General features: G+C 41.6%; 1 protein-coding gene across 4 annotated transcripts in view; it reads left to right on the forward strand.

Moving 5' to 3' along the window:
- The first annotated feature begins 315 nt into the window (after positions 1-315).
- snx7 (sorting nexin 7) overlaps positions 316-14939 on the forward strand; it is a 58130-nt gene continuing 43506 nt past the window's right edge. For all 4 annotated transcript variants that reach the window (XM_080195280.1, XM_080195281.1, XM_080195283.1 and 1 more), the window contains exon 1: positions 316-534. In XM_080195280.1, the coding sequence (XP_080051406.1) occupies positions 412-534 (123 nt within the window). In that variant the 5' untranslated portion in view covers positions 316-411. The remainder of the gene's footprint in view (positions 535-14939) is intronic.

A 14939-nucleotide genomic window follows, 5' to 3' on the forward strand; every position in this document is an offset into this window, starting at 1 on the left:
GACGCGCGCAACACCCCCCCCCCACGACGCGCGCAACACCCCCCCCCCCCACGACGCGCGCAACACCCCCCCCCACGACGCGCGCAACACCCCCACCCCCACGACGCGCGCAACACCCCCACCCCCACGACGCGCGCAACACCCCCACCCCCCACGACGCGCGCAACACCCCCACCCCCCGGGCGCGCGCAACACCCCCACCCCCCGCCCCCCAGTCCTTCGCCCGGCCTCTGCCCCAGTAACGGTTCCCACCCGCGCGCCCTCATTTGAATCTGTTTCCGGCGGCCCTCGAGCTGTTTCCGCTCCTGCGTGCTGAGCAGCGAGCGATGTGCGGAGAGCAGTGGCGGCGGGGGGAGGGGCGGACTGGGTGGCGACACATCAGCGGCCGCCTGCCCATAGCGAGAAAGGACGATGGAAGCCGCAGGCATCGCCGGCTGTAAAGCCGCCAGAGCGGCCGCTCCGCACCCTCTCTCCAAGGACGTGCTGGGTTTCGAGGATGACGACGAGGACGATGACTTGGAGGTGTTCAGTAAGGTGAGGGGCCGCTCCGGGGCGGGTCTGGGGGCTCGTCCCGGTTCAATTGGTTAAAGTTATGTTGTGAGTGTGGGGGTACCGCAGACACACATACCCACCCAACTCTGCTGGGCTGCTGCTGCAGCACAGGGCGGAGGGGATTAAAAAAACTGGCGTACTCCGACCGTGTAAACTCTTCTGGCAACTCGCTGCACCCAATTCTGAAGCAGTGATTTATTTTTTTCTCAACATGGGAGGTGACACCAGGTTATAGTCCAACAGGTTTATTGGAAACCACAAGCTGTCAGGTGAACGGAAAGAAGCGCGGAGGCACAGAATACATAGGCGGCACGACCACAGTCTGACATACTCAAGACTGTCAACGGATAAGTGCCGACAATGTAGTCTACACTCTCAGTTCTCCGCTGAAGCAAAACTCTCGGTCCAGATTGGTTTTAAACTCTCATTATCTCTGGCGTAACAAAGAAAACAACTCGCCCAGTTGTTTGCTTTTTCAGCCTGTGCACCATTAAAAAGGTGTATGGAGTGAAGATCAAGGGCTGAGTTTTCTCAGTTGCCGGGGGAGAGATTTGATTTATTGTTGTGAACATACAGTGACAAGTATTGTTTCTTATGTGCTGTACAGACAAAATGTTCTATTCATAGGAAAGGATACGAGAGTGCAGAGTGTAGTGTTGCAGTCATAGCTAGGGTGTGGAGAAAGATCGACTTAATGCAAGGTAAGTCCATTCAAAAGTCTGACAGCAGGGAAGAAGGTGCTTTTGAGTCTGCTGGTACGTGATCTTGGACTTCGAAGAAGGTGGAAGAGAGAATGGTCGGGGTGCGTGAGGTCCTTAATTATGCTGGCTGCTTTGCTGAGGCAGCGGGAAGTGTAGACAGAGTCAATGGATGGGAGGTTAGTTTGCGTGATGGATTGGGCTACATTCACAACCTTTTGTAGAAAGTTGGTGTCAACACTCAAACATCCAGTGTGTAGTAGGAAAGCAAAATACTGCAGACGCTGTAAATCTGAAATGAAACAGAAAATGGTGGTAAAATTCAGGGTCTGGCAGCATCTGTGAAGAGGAAAAAACAGAGTTCCTAAAGCTAAAACATCAACCACAGTGGTTAGCACTGTCACCTCAGAGCACCTGGCTCTTGGGTCTAATTCCTGGCTTGGGTCACTGTGTGGAGTTTGCACATTCTCCCCACGTGCATCAGTTTCCTCTAGGTGCTCCGGTTTCCTCCCACAGTCCAAAAAACATGCTGGTTACGTGGATTAGCCATGCTAAATTCTCCCTCAGTGTACCTGAACAGGCACCGGAGTGTGGCAACTAAGGGATTTTCACAGTAATTTCATTGCAGTGTTAACGCAAGTCTACTTGTGACACTAATATATAAGCTTGAAAACCTTAGACATCAGTATTTGGGAGTGGATTCAAGTCCAAACTGACTCCCTGCAACTCTGGTATCTGTTTCATTCTTGGGAAATAGTTTGAAAAAAGGAGGGTCGAAACCCCTACACATCTTCCCCATAAAGTTTACACACAGTTCAGATTTGCTTAGATTTGTTAACACATGTTAAGAGCATAAGTAGAGATGTTTGTTTTGTGTGATTGCTAGGGCATGTAGTAAATAATCCAATGACTTAATCTCGTGGCCTGTCTTGAAAACAAGTTAGGCAATTCAGGTTATATTTGGAGCTATTTTCATACCGGTAAACAAGATTGTCATACAGTGCTTTCACTTTGCACCAATTTTTTTTTAAGTATTGGTAAATGTTTTCTAAAGTTGAGATCATTTACCTGACGTTGCCATACTTCAAGGTGTATTATTATTGAAGTTTTAAAATTGGTGTAAATACACTTTCATTTAACAGCAATTCAAACTTCACATAAGAACATAAGAAATAGGAGCAGGAGTAGGCCATCTGGCCCTTCGAGCCTGCCCCGCCATTCAATAAGATCATGGCTGATCTGTCGTGGCTCAGTTCCACATTCCCGCCCTCTCCCCATAACCCATAATCCCCTCTCTTATCAAAAACCCTGGAATCAAGGCACAAGCCAGCTCTGCAAGAAATGATGTGAAGGAGGTAGCTTCGCAATTGCCTGGAGTATAATTCCAGTGCTGAATTAAGCTTAAATGTGGATTTAAGAAGTGTTTGGGTGTATCCTTGTAGACCTACCTGGTATGGAGTTCATAGATTATTCCAGGACCAAAATAGATTTATTTATTTGCAGAAGAACCTAGAGGAAAAGGGGATCTATTTAGGAGAGGGGGGCTGTGTGTGTGCAGGAGAGTCAGGGGACACTCCTGTACACATACAGCCCCTCTAGTACAATTAATTAATTTGCTCTGAATTCTGTTGTGACACGTACTGTCTATTGCAGTAATCTCCTTCTAGTGTGGCATCCAGAACTGAATACAGTGCTCCAGCTGTGGTCTCATGAGCATTTTATACAGCTGCATCATAACTTCCATGCTCTTGTATTCTATGCCTCGGCTAATAAATGCAAGATTTCTTGCGTGTTAACCATATTATCTACCTGTCCTGCTGCCTTCAGAGATCTATGGACATGCACCTTCTGGTCCTGTGCACATACTAGCATCCGACCACTCATTGTGAGTTCCCTTGCCTAGTTACTCCTTCCAAAATGCATTGTCTCTCACTTTTCATAGTTAAATTCAGTTTGCCACTGTTCTGCCCATCTGACCGACTGTCTGTGTTGTCCTATAATCTAAGGTTTTCCTCCTCGCTTTTTACCACATCCCAATTTTTGTGTCATCTGCATACTTATCAAACCTCTGACTTTCAAATCTAGATCATTAAGGTACACTGCAAACAGCAAGGAAACCTGCAGTACACCACTGGATGCAGGCTTACAGTCACAAAAACAACACCCATCAACCAAGCAAGTTTTGGATCCAACTTGTTCTGGAACCAATGGGCTCTTATCTTCTTGACCAGTCTCCCATGTCCAACTTTGTTAAAAGTTTTACTAAAGTCCATGTGGATTATATCAACTGCACTACTACCCTCATTACACACCTAGTCACCACCTTGAAAATTTCAGTCAAATTTGCTAGAGGTAATCTCCCCCTGATAAAGCCATGCTGACTATGTTTGATTAATCAACACTCCCCCAAGTGGAAATTAATTCTGTCCCTCAGTCTTTTCCAATAATTTCTGTGCTTCCTAGATATTGTAGGTGAGATTATTTTACAACATTACCTGTTAACTAATGTGTTACCAATACTTAACATTGGTGATGTCTATAGTACTTCAATTTTCTGCAATAGGGAGCGTTTATGACATGATTTTTGCTTCTAATTGCTTCAAATGCTAAAATTGCTTTACTACATTTGAAAGAATTTGTTTCGTCAACTCTAGTTGGTGTACAGTGTTTGAAAAGAAGTTTAACTTTTGATGAAATGTAATCCAGAATGTTATAGACCTATTGATATTCTTGTCTTCTGCTTTTAAGGCAAGGTTAAAGAGAGTTTGTATGGGATTTTGTGTGTCCTGTTCTTTCCAGTTTTGTTTCGTCCATTGATGTTGGCCAGAGAGAGGTTTGAGTACGTAATTCATGGTCAAAGTGTGGTTTGTCATTATTTTAAAGTCACGATGATTTTAATTTGTTATATTCCTTATTATATAAAGATGTAATTGGTCAGGAAATGAAAAAAAAAATCCTGGAATGTTACACTTTGAAATGGTTTGCCGCAATCAGCCTTACAAAATGGTAACAAAGGGATTGCTGCTGAAATTATATTTTCCAGTTAATTTGCTCTAAATTCTGTTGTAACACATTAAATAGGCATCTTTGTGTGAAAAAGCAGAGTCAAAGTACAATTAATCAGTAGTGAAACCAGCCCCATGTTTGTGAACCTTGCCGGTGGAATTTTTGAGTTAGTAAGACCATTTTAAAAAGGTGTTGGGTTAATAAGAACATAAGAACATAAGAACATAAGAAATAGGAGCAGGAGTAGGCCATCTAGCCCTTCGAGCCTGCCCCGCCATTCAATAAGATCATGGCTGATCTGTCGTGGCTCAGTTCCACATTCCCGCCCTCTCCCCATAACCCTTAATCCCTTCTCTTATCAAAAACCCATCAACCCGCTTCTTAAAAATATTTAGCGAGGCAGCCTCCACCACTTCAACGGGCAGAGAATTCCAGAGATTCACCACCCTTTGAGTGAAGAAGTTCCTCCTCAACTCCGTTCTAAACCGCCTCCCCTTTATCTTGAGGCTGTGCCCCCTAGTCCTACTGTCTTTTTTGAGCGGGAAGAGTCTCTCCACCTCTATCCTATCCATCCCATTCATCATCTTATAAGTCTCAATGAGATCTCCCCTCATTCTTCTAAACTCTAACGAGTACAAGCCTAGTTTATTCAGCCTCTCCTCATAGCTCAATCCCCTCAACTCCGGTATCAGCCTAGTAAACCTCCTCTGCACTCCCTCCAGGGCCAAAATATCCTTGCGCAGGTGCGGCGCCCAAAACTGCACACAGTACTCCAGCTGCGGCCTCACCAATGCCCTATACAGCTGCAGCAAGACCTCCCTACTTTTATATTCAATCCCCCTCGCTATTTATTTGAATAACGTCAGTGAATTTAAAATACAGTGAGCTGTTGTTTTGATCAGATTGTAATCTTTTTTGTACATGACCATAGAAATATGCAGTGTTATTTCAGCTGTTAGGCTCAATAAAATTGAAAGAATTTTTTAATTTGTCTTTGGGATGTGACCATTGCTGGAGAGGCCAACACTTGTTGCTCATCCCTAACTACCCCTTGGAGAAGGTGATGGGGAGCAATTCTTGAACTGATGGTGCTATAGTCATGTGCTGTAGCACCCACAGTGCTTTGAGAGACAATTCCAGATTTTTGATCGAGTCAGTGAAGGAATGGTGATACGTAGGTGGTACGGTGGCAAAGTGGTTAGCTCTGCTGCCTCTCAGCGCCAGGGATCTAAGTTCGGTTCTGGCCTTGGACAACTGTCTGTATGGAGTTTGCACATATTCTGCATGGGTTTCCTCTGGTTTCTCCAGTTTCCCCCCACAGTCTAAAGATGTGCAGGTTAGGTAGATTGGCCATGTTAAATTGCCCCTTAGTGAGCAAAGATGTTTGGGGAGTAGATTTAGCGGGGTTATGGGGTCAGGGTTTGGGATGCTCCATTGGAGAGTTGGTGCAGACTTGATGGGCCAAACAACCTGCTTCTGCATTGTAGGGATTCTATGATATAGGGTGGGATTTTCCAGTCTCATCTGTGGCAGGACCCGCTTCGATCGAGGACAGAAAATTTGGTGTTCCAGTCTAATACTATGATTTTCCAGTGTTGATAATAAGAATGGAAGATTTCAGCCATTATTTCAAGTCAGGATAGTGAGTGGCTCACAGAGAAGATGGTGGTGTTCCCAGATGTCTGCTGTTCTTGTATTTCTAGTGGGTAGGGGCTGTATGTTTGGAAGGGAATGGGGAGGAGCCTTGATGTTGCTGTAGTGCATTTTGCAGATGGTACACATTGCTGTTAGTGTGCAAGGAGAAATTGAATGTTTAGGGTGGTGGATGGCGTACCAATTAAGCAGGTTGCTTGGTCTTGGATGGTGTTGACGTCCTTGAAAGTTGTCGTTTCTGGCCTAGTGGAAGATTTTTTTACTAGTAGACTCACATTCAATAGCTTACATTTGTATCGCATCCTTTGTATGCACTGGAGCATACTGAAGTAGGTGGCACAGTAGCACAGTGGTTAGTGCTGCTGCTTCACATCTCCAGTGACCTGGGTTTGATTCCCGGCTTGGGTCACTGTCTGTGTGGAGTTTGCACATTCTCCCTGTGTCTGGTGAGTTTCATCTGGGTGCTCTGGTTTCCTCCTATGGTCCAAAGATGTGCGGGTTAGGTTGATTGGCCATGCTAAAATTGTCCCTTAGTGTCCTGAGATGCATAGGTTAGAGGGATTAGTGGGTAAATATGTAGAGATATGGGGGTAGGGCCTGGGTGGGATCGTGGTCGGTGCAGACTTGATGGGCCAAATGGCCTCTTTCTGCTCTGTAGGGTTTCTATGGACGTAACAAACTACTACACAACCACAGAATTAGTTTTAAAGATAATCTTTCTGTAATTATTGTTATTAATTAGGGCAATTGTGAGCCAGTTTGTACACAATAAGGTTCCAAAAACAGCAATGGAAATACATTACCACTATTTTAAAGTAAGGTTGGTTGAATTCTAAATATTTATCTTTAGAGAGAGAGAGAACCCAATTGTTCCTCCTATAATGCCTTAGACATCTACCTGAATAGGTATTTTGATCCTTGGGCCATCTCATCCAGTTAATGCCAATAACAGCACTCTCAAAAGCTCACTGTAATGTCAGTCTAAATGAACTGTTCAAATCCTGAAGTAGAGGTTGAACCTTTGACCTTCTGATTCGTACATGAGCCAAGCTGATATTGAGAGAGAGAGAGAACAAGAATCAGCAGTGTGAGGATAATGGATAAGGGAAACATTCCTGCAACTCAACATACAAGCCACTTGGCCCCACTCCAGCATTTATAATTGGCCCATTAAGCTGCTGCTCCAATTGCTTCTGGCTATTCAGTCTGTATTGTATAAATATTTTTAAGTTTTGGTCTAGCTGATTCTTCTTCTTTAGAAAGTATATATTATTTTTCTACTTTGAGCAAACACAGCATTCTTTACCTTTCACCACTTGCCAGCAGCATGTAATTCTCACTTTCACCTCAATCCTGCTTGAAATGTTCAAATGTACCTCAAGAATTGGACTCTGTTTGCTTCTGATCATCTCTAGCTGCTATACTTGCTCTAAAATTTACAAAGTGGAGCCTAAGCTGAAATGGAATGTGCAGTGCTGGCACAGATATGAATCCTGGCACTCAGCAGTTTTTCTTTATCTCATTCAACTTCTGATTTTTTGGTGTTGCTCCCATTGTTTCTCATTTTAAGCAGAGTTCTGCTGCTTTTTAACTTGCATTAGTGTATTTTTTTTTGAAGGACTGTCTCTTTCAAGTGCCTAGTGGTTGTTTCTTTTAATTTTCCACTTTTTAAAAAAATCTACACAACTCTCACTTGTAGTTGCATTTGCCAGTCAATTTTGGGATTTTTTTTAATGTAGCACAGAAAGAGGCCATTCAGCCCTTCTATGGATAGGTAAACTTGATCTTTCCTCACAACCCTTTAAAATTTTTAAATTTATTTTGTGCGCCTGATAGTTGTGTATGTTTCTGTAAAAGTCCACAATCCTTTAAACCGCTTGAGACTTTTCCAGTTTTTTTCGCTGAACTGTTCAAACTTCACCGCTGACCTCTACTCACCACCACCAATTTCCTAGCTTTTTAATTCTTCACCACCTTCGCCTTACCAGAATTGTAACCTCTTTCCCATCCACTGTTAATCTTTCCAAGGCCACATTTCACTTTTGGTTTATATTTCTCAGCTTATCATTCACAAAAATCTTCAGGACTGAATCTTCTGAATGCAACCTGGGAGAAAAATCATAGGTATATCAAAAATGTTTTTGTAAATTTTGGGTACTTAAATGTTAGTTATATTTTTAAAATTGGAGCTAGGGAAGAAAGGCTGTTTAACTAGCTAGAGCAAATGGATTTGGGAGGTCTTTTGGTTAAACCCCAAACACTTCTAAACATTGGCAACTGTGTCCTCAAGACCAACTTCTCAACTTTCACCTTCCATAATCTCACATTCAGCTTCACACTTATATTTCAAACAGCAGAGGTGTTAAAGAGAAGTGAGATGGCATGGCCAGCTGTCAGGAGGAATGAATAGTCAAAGCTTTGAAGAGATGGGTTATGCAGTGTTTTATACAAGGAAGAGTTACTGATTGACCTAGGGTAGACAGTATGGAAAAGTGGGTGCAACGTTTTTATTTCACCAAAGTTAGACCATGGCGCAGAGAAAGCATGGCACTTAGTGCTGAGCAATTTGCCACACAATCAATGATAAAAGGAGATATCAATGTTAAAATAAATGGAAGTGCTCTCTAATTCAAGTCGTTACCAAACACGTAATGAAAAGCAAAACACAAATTGTAATGTCAAAATCAATTTCTGTATAAGTTAACTTCTCGTGGTATTAAGAGTCGCGATCAGTTATAGCCTTGAAGTGAAGCAGGAATAATGATTAGGAATAATAGAACCAAAGCATGCAGACAGAATGCATTCTTTATTTCCAAGGTCAGACATTATTTTGTTCCATTTTTAAAATTCCTTTTTTGAGAAGTTCCTATGTCACACTGCAATTACACTGTCTGACCACTAATGGCACCGCAGCATTTACACAAGGTTACACAGCTGAAAAGCTTGAGCAGGTAGACACTAATTTCTTTGACAATGTGGAGTCCTTTACCACATTGATCACAACATTCCTATCATCAACAACACAGAGGCGGAATTAAATTTAATGGCACAAAAAGTAGTTGAAGAATTTGGGAATCTTGTAGGCTATATTCGGGAATGCCGAATCAATGGATGACCAGACTATGTTCGAAATAATCTCACCTGAAGCAATACTTTGAGCAATGAAGGCATCTTGATGTCAGTGGATGACTTGCTGATTTATGATGAGAGACTTGTCCTCAGACGCAAGATTCTTCAGAGAATGCACCCGGAGATCACTAATAAATAAACTTTAAACAATGGAACACAGTTTGCAAACAAATGTTTTTAGCATATAAATTTGACTGCAGGGAGGAAGATGAATAATGTGCAAATCAAACTAGAAATGATAATCCGTGCCATTGAGTGCATGATTTACCAGAACTGCAGCCAGAGGAAGCAGTGTGGATGCATGACCAGAATTGCAAGAGCTAGGTTTTGGAAGAAACACCACTACTGTGATCTTGTCATGTAGAGGCTGAAATGGAACAATTTCAGAATCTATACAGTGATGGTTAATTTATGATCCTACCAAGTTTGAGAGAGAACATGGAGAACTTGAATCCTGTGCTTCCTTTGAGGGCTGAGAACATGGTCAGAGACATTGGTGAAACTGCCGCAATGCTCATCTCCATGAACTAGGAACGAAGGCAGAAACTTTGGGGGGAATGTAGGATGATGTGGATGATTTGGGTGGGGAGGAGTTGGGCTCTAAGAAAGCAGAGTTCAAGTGCAAGCTTGGAATTTGGTTGTTTGGTGAGAAGGGGAAGGAGATATTTATTTTGGTTGGCTTTTTCTATCATTCTCATCCTTTAGAATTGACTCTTGCCATACTACGGGAAAGTAGCCAGCTATTTGGTGAGAATCTGATACGTTCTACTCTATTCCTAAGATTTAAAACCGTACACAACTTGATGGTAAAGTTAATAAAATAAAAAGCACCATAAATAAATTTAATTGAGCAACTGTTTAAAACACGCTAAGATAGCAAACAGGTGATGTCAAGGCTGCACTGTAGCATGCGGGAGCTCCTGGATAAGTCTAGAATTTCAAGCTTAAATAGAGCAATTATGAGGGCACAAAAGTGGACCTAGCTAGAGTGAACTGGCAAATGTGCTTAAGGGATAGATCAGTGGAGGTTCAGTGGCAGACATTCAAAGTATTTCAGAATACATAGAACAGATGCATTCCAATGAGAGAGAGAACTTCCAAGGAGAGGGCCTGTGGTTAACTGAAGAAGTTGGACATTATTGGCATATATTTGTGCAAAGTCAAGTGGCAGGTCCAAAGACTTGAAAGAGTATAAGGAACATCAAGGAATGACAAAGATTGATAATGAGGAAAAACTATAATATGAGAGAAATCCAGCTAGTAATACAAAGACAGACAGTTTTTTTTTAAATATTTTTTTAAATATTTAGAAAAACTTTTACTGAGTGTTAGTTTTATGGAAAGTGAATCTGTAGGACAGGTAATGGAAAGTAGGACTTTGGCAGATGAATTAAACGGGTATTTTGCATCCATCTTCACCATAGTGGAAACAAGTCACATCCCAGAAACGGCTATAATTCAGGAAATGGAAGCAAGGGAGGAACTAAATATAGTCATCAGGGAAATGGTACTGAGTAAACTGTCAGGTCTGTGGGCAGACAGATCCCCAGGTTTGGATGAACTTCACCCTAAGATCTTGAAACAAATGGATAATGAGATAGTTGATGTATTGGTTTTAATTCTCCAAAATTCCCTAGATTCTGGGAAGGTTCCACAGATTGGAAGGTAATAAATGTAACTCCTTTATTCAAAAAGGTAGGGAGACAGAAAGTGGGAAACTATAGGCCATTAGCCTAGCATTTGTCATAGAAAAAACATTAGAAGCCATTATTAAAAATGTTATAGCAAAGCACACGGAAAAAGATCAAAGCATTTGGGCAGAATCAACACGGTTTTATGAAAGGGAAATCGTGTTTAACCAATTTACATGTTGAGGATAAAGGGGAATCAGTGGAGGTACTGTATTTAGATTTCCGGAAGACATTTAATAAGATATTGCGAGAAGTAAAAGCTCATGGCATTGGGGGTAAGATATTGGCATGGATTGAAGATTGGCTAGTTAACAGGGATTATGGTTGGCATAAATGTTTTTTTTCTGGTTGGCAGGATGAGATGAGTGGTGTGTCACAGGGATCAGTACTGTGGCCTCAACTTTATATAATTTATATAAATGAATAAAAGGACTGAAGATAGCGGTTGCTAAATTTGCTGATGATAAAGATAGGTCGGAAAGTTAATGTGAAGAGGAGGCTACAAAGGCACATCAGTTCAGTGAGTGGGCAAGGAGCTAGCAAATAGAGTATAATGTGGACAAATGTGAAATTTTCCATTTTGGCAGGAAGAATAAAAAAGAAGCTTATCTAAATGGCGAGTGAATGCAAAGCCCATCAAGTAAAGAGGGTCCTAGTGCAAACGGCTAGTATACAAATACAGAAAGTAATTGGAAAAGCTAACAAAATGCTATCTATAGTAAGACGAATTGATTTATAAAAGTAGGGAGGTGTATTTCAATTGTACAGGGCACTGGTGAGGCCACATCTGGAATACTGTGTGCACTATTGGTCTCTTTATTTAAGGAAAGATGTAAATGCATTAAAAGCAGTTCGGGGAAGGTTTACTCGACTAACTCCAGGAATGGGTGGGTTATTTTGAGGAAAGATTAGTGAGGTTAGGTTTGTGTTTACAATAAGAAGCGACTCAGTCAAAACCTTTAAGATCCTGAGGGGTATTGACAGGGTGGATGTGGAGTACTGTATTAAATTTTACTGTTACCACCTAATTTATTTTACTGCAACGGCATTCATTACTGTATTGATATGGACATTGCTGCACAAATAAGGTGAAGCTGACAGTTAGCTTTTTTAGCTGATATTTAGGTTGTCGATCCAATTTGTTGCTCATAGTTTTGCTCACGTTGAAATCAAAGTTTACAGCACTCTCCAGCACACGGGACAAAACATGGCAGAAGGTTTTGCTGATGTGGAGATGCAGGTGTTAGACTGAGGTAAAAACAGAAAGAAGTCTCACAACACCAGCTTAAAGTCCAACAGGTTTATTTGGAGCAAATGCCACAAGCTTTCAGAACAGGCTGAAACTCCTACCCACCTAATGAAGGGACAGCCTGTTCTGAAAGCTTGTGGCATTTGCTAGGATTTTAAGCTAGTGTTGTAAGACTTATTTCAGAAGGTTTGGCTACCATTGCTTTGCCTCTTCATGGCATCAGACCTCAAAGTTCTTCCCTTATAATACAAATTACTAATTGCTAAGAATTCTAGGTTTTGTGAGGTGCCCATAATGTCAGTTTCACACATTCTGAGATTTGATTGATTTATTATTGTCACACGTATTAATATACAGTAAAAAGTATTGTTTTTTGTGTGCTATACAGACAAAACATACAGTTCGTAGAGATGGAAACGAGAGGGTGCAGAATGTAGTCGAACAGTTGTAGTTGGGGTGTAGAGAAAGATTAACTTAAGTCCATATAAAAGTCTGACAGCAGCAGGGAAGAAGCTGTTCTTGAGTCTTTTGGTATGTGGCCTCAGATTTTTGTATCTTTTTAACAAAGGAAGAAGGTGGAAGAGAGAATGTCTGTAGTGCATGGGGTCCTTAATTATACTGGCTGCTTTGTCGAGGCAGCAGAAAGTGTAGACAGAGTCAGTGGATGGGAGGCTGGTTTGCATGACAGATTGGGCTACATTCTTGACCTTCTGTAGTTCCTTGCGGTCTTGGGCAGAGCAGGAACCATACCAAACTGTGATACAACCAGAAAGAATGCTTTCTATGTGCATCTGTAAAAGTTGGTGACATGCAAATTTCCTTTTGTCTTCTAAGAAAGTAAAGGCATTAGTGGGCTTGCTTTCTTAACTATGGTGTTGGCATGGGTGGTGGGGAGGGCAGGACAGGTTGTTGGTGACCTGGACACCTAAGAAATTGAAGCTCTCAACCCTTTCTACTTTGTCCCCGTTGATGTAGACAGGGGCATGTAGACATAAATTGATGTAGACAGGGACTGCTTGTATTAAATTTTAGCCACAAAGCATTGAGGAAGATATGGCATCTTTCTCCACTTTTCTTCCTCACGCTTAATGGGGGGAAATGAAAACTGTTTTTAACCAAATGGAATGTGACTGTAGAACAAATGGATGCAAAACTGTTTAAGCCAGCAACTCATTCTTTTTCCATCCAATTCCCTGACATTGTGCAAGAGCTTACTTTTTAGTTCTAATTTTCCTAGCCCAAGTTATGACAAGTCAATTACTTTTCATTTCTACTAATGATTCTTAATTAAATTCCATGCAATCTTCTTGAGCCGTTAGGACAGTTATCTCTCTACTGAAAGTGAGTCTTTATATGTTAAACCTGTAATCCATATGAGTCAGATGGATGAATAAATGATTTGTCGATTCACCTGTCATTTTAGTTTAGACTGGAAAGTCTTCAGCTATGCTGTATCTCTGCTACTGTAATTTTAATTTTAATTCTTTAGAACCCTGTTACAGATTTAGGAACTCATTTTTTGAGTGTGTTTTTTAGACAGCTTCATAATCACGTTCCTTTACGTCTGCAATCTCACCCAGCTGACCATATCACCCCCTCCCAAAAACTATGTTCCTTTGACTGTGGCCATTGGTGCTCCCCTTCTCCCTACCAGTGGCACTACCCCTTCACTTGTCCTGATCCAACACTCTCTAATTTCTTCCTTAAGCCTTAACCATTCCACTTGTCCATCCTGCTTTAAGACCCTTCTTTAAAAACCCACTTCTTCCACCCTGATATTGGACATTCACTGTATAATGATCATTATGAACCACCCTACTGGCTGCATGGGAAAAAACTGCTGCTTGAACTGAGGTTAACTATAGTTGTGGCTTTTGTGACAACTTTGACCTGGAAACGAGCATTTTGTTTTGGACCGGCTGTGGAATCTGTGATTGTTTAAGAATGTTTGAAAAGGACTTTAGAGTTTGCATAAATTGTAAAAGAATCAATTGTAATTTTCTTGGGTAGTAAGAAATACTGGTCCACGTCACTTGGTGACCCCTTGTCTAGAAGCTCGACCAGGAGGAAGGAATTTAGGAAACAAAGGTGCTTCAGTAGGGGAAGAACAGAAGGCACACACTTACTAGTTACTGTGTGTAATACTGTTAAAAGGGGCAGAAAGCTGAAGAACAAACTTAGAGCTGGGATGGTGGATTGGACAATTCAACTGCTATGCTCAGTTTTTCCAGAGTAGGCTAGACCGGAAGTTTATTAAAAGAGTCAACCAAGTAAAGCTCTGGGGAAGTTGTTAGCATGACTTGTGAATCTGCAGAAATGCAGATGCTAACTTCATTCAGGTGCTAACTTGTATCCTTCCAATTATGAAGTGTTTGTTATTATAAGATACATTTACTGAAATACATCCTTGATTTTATGCAATAGGTACATAGAAATCCCAGCAGTTTCCACTTTAGAACTTGAGGGTTCATCTCTCAATTTCATTGTGTTTAGTCATCTTCGTTTTATCCGATATCCAGCTGTGTATTAGTATTATTTGGCAGGATGGAATGGAAGTTGAATTCAGTCCTCGTTTCTCAAAACAATGTTGTGGTTTGAGTCAAACAGAATTTTGGTATTATTGAATCTAGTATTTCAAAATTCTGAAAGAAAACTGGACATCTTAAAGGACTAAGGACTGAGAATTGAGAACCAGGCAAAGAAACATGAGCATAAACTGGCTGATGTGTATGAAGTGCTACTAAGGTGGCTTAGTCACCTAAGAGCTCAGAAAATCCTGGTTTTCGGAAGCTAGCACTAATGAGCTTGTCAATGGAAAGCTTCAAAGCACCAAATCGATTCCTGTGCTGCTGGAAAATGAGACCTAACCTTATACACACAGGTGTGTGTGAAACAGTAGACACGAGATGAATAGGTTGATTAAAGGATTCCCAGAGGTTTGAGTGAGGCAGCATTCAGTCC

The sequence above is a fragment of the Carcharhinus amblyrhynchos genome, chromosome 9 (assembly GCF_965287045.1).
Source record: "Carcharhinus amblyrhynchos chromosome 9, sCarAmb.v2.hapA, whole genome shotgun sequence".
Lineage (NCBI taxonomy): Eukaryota > Metazoa > Chordata > Chondrichthyes > Carcharhiniformes > Carcharhinidae > Carcharhinus > Carcharhinus amblyrhynchos.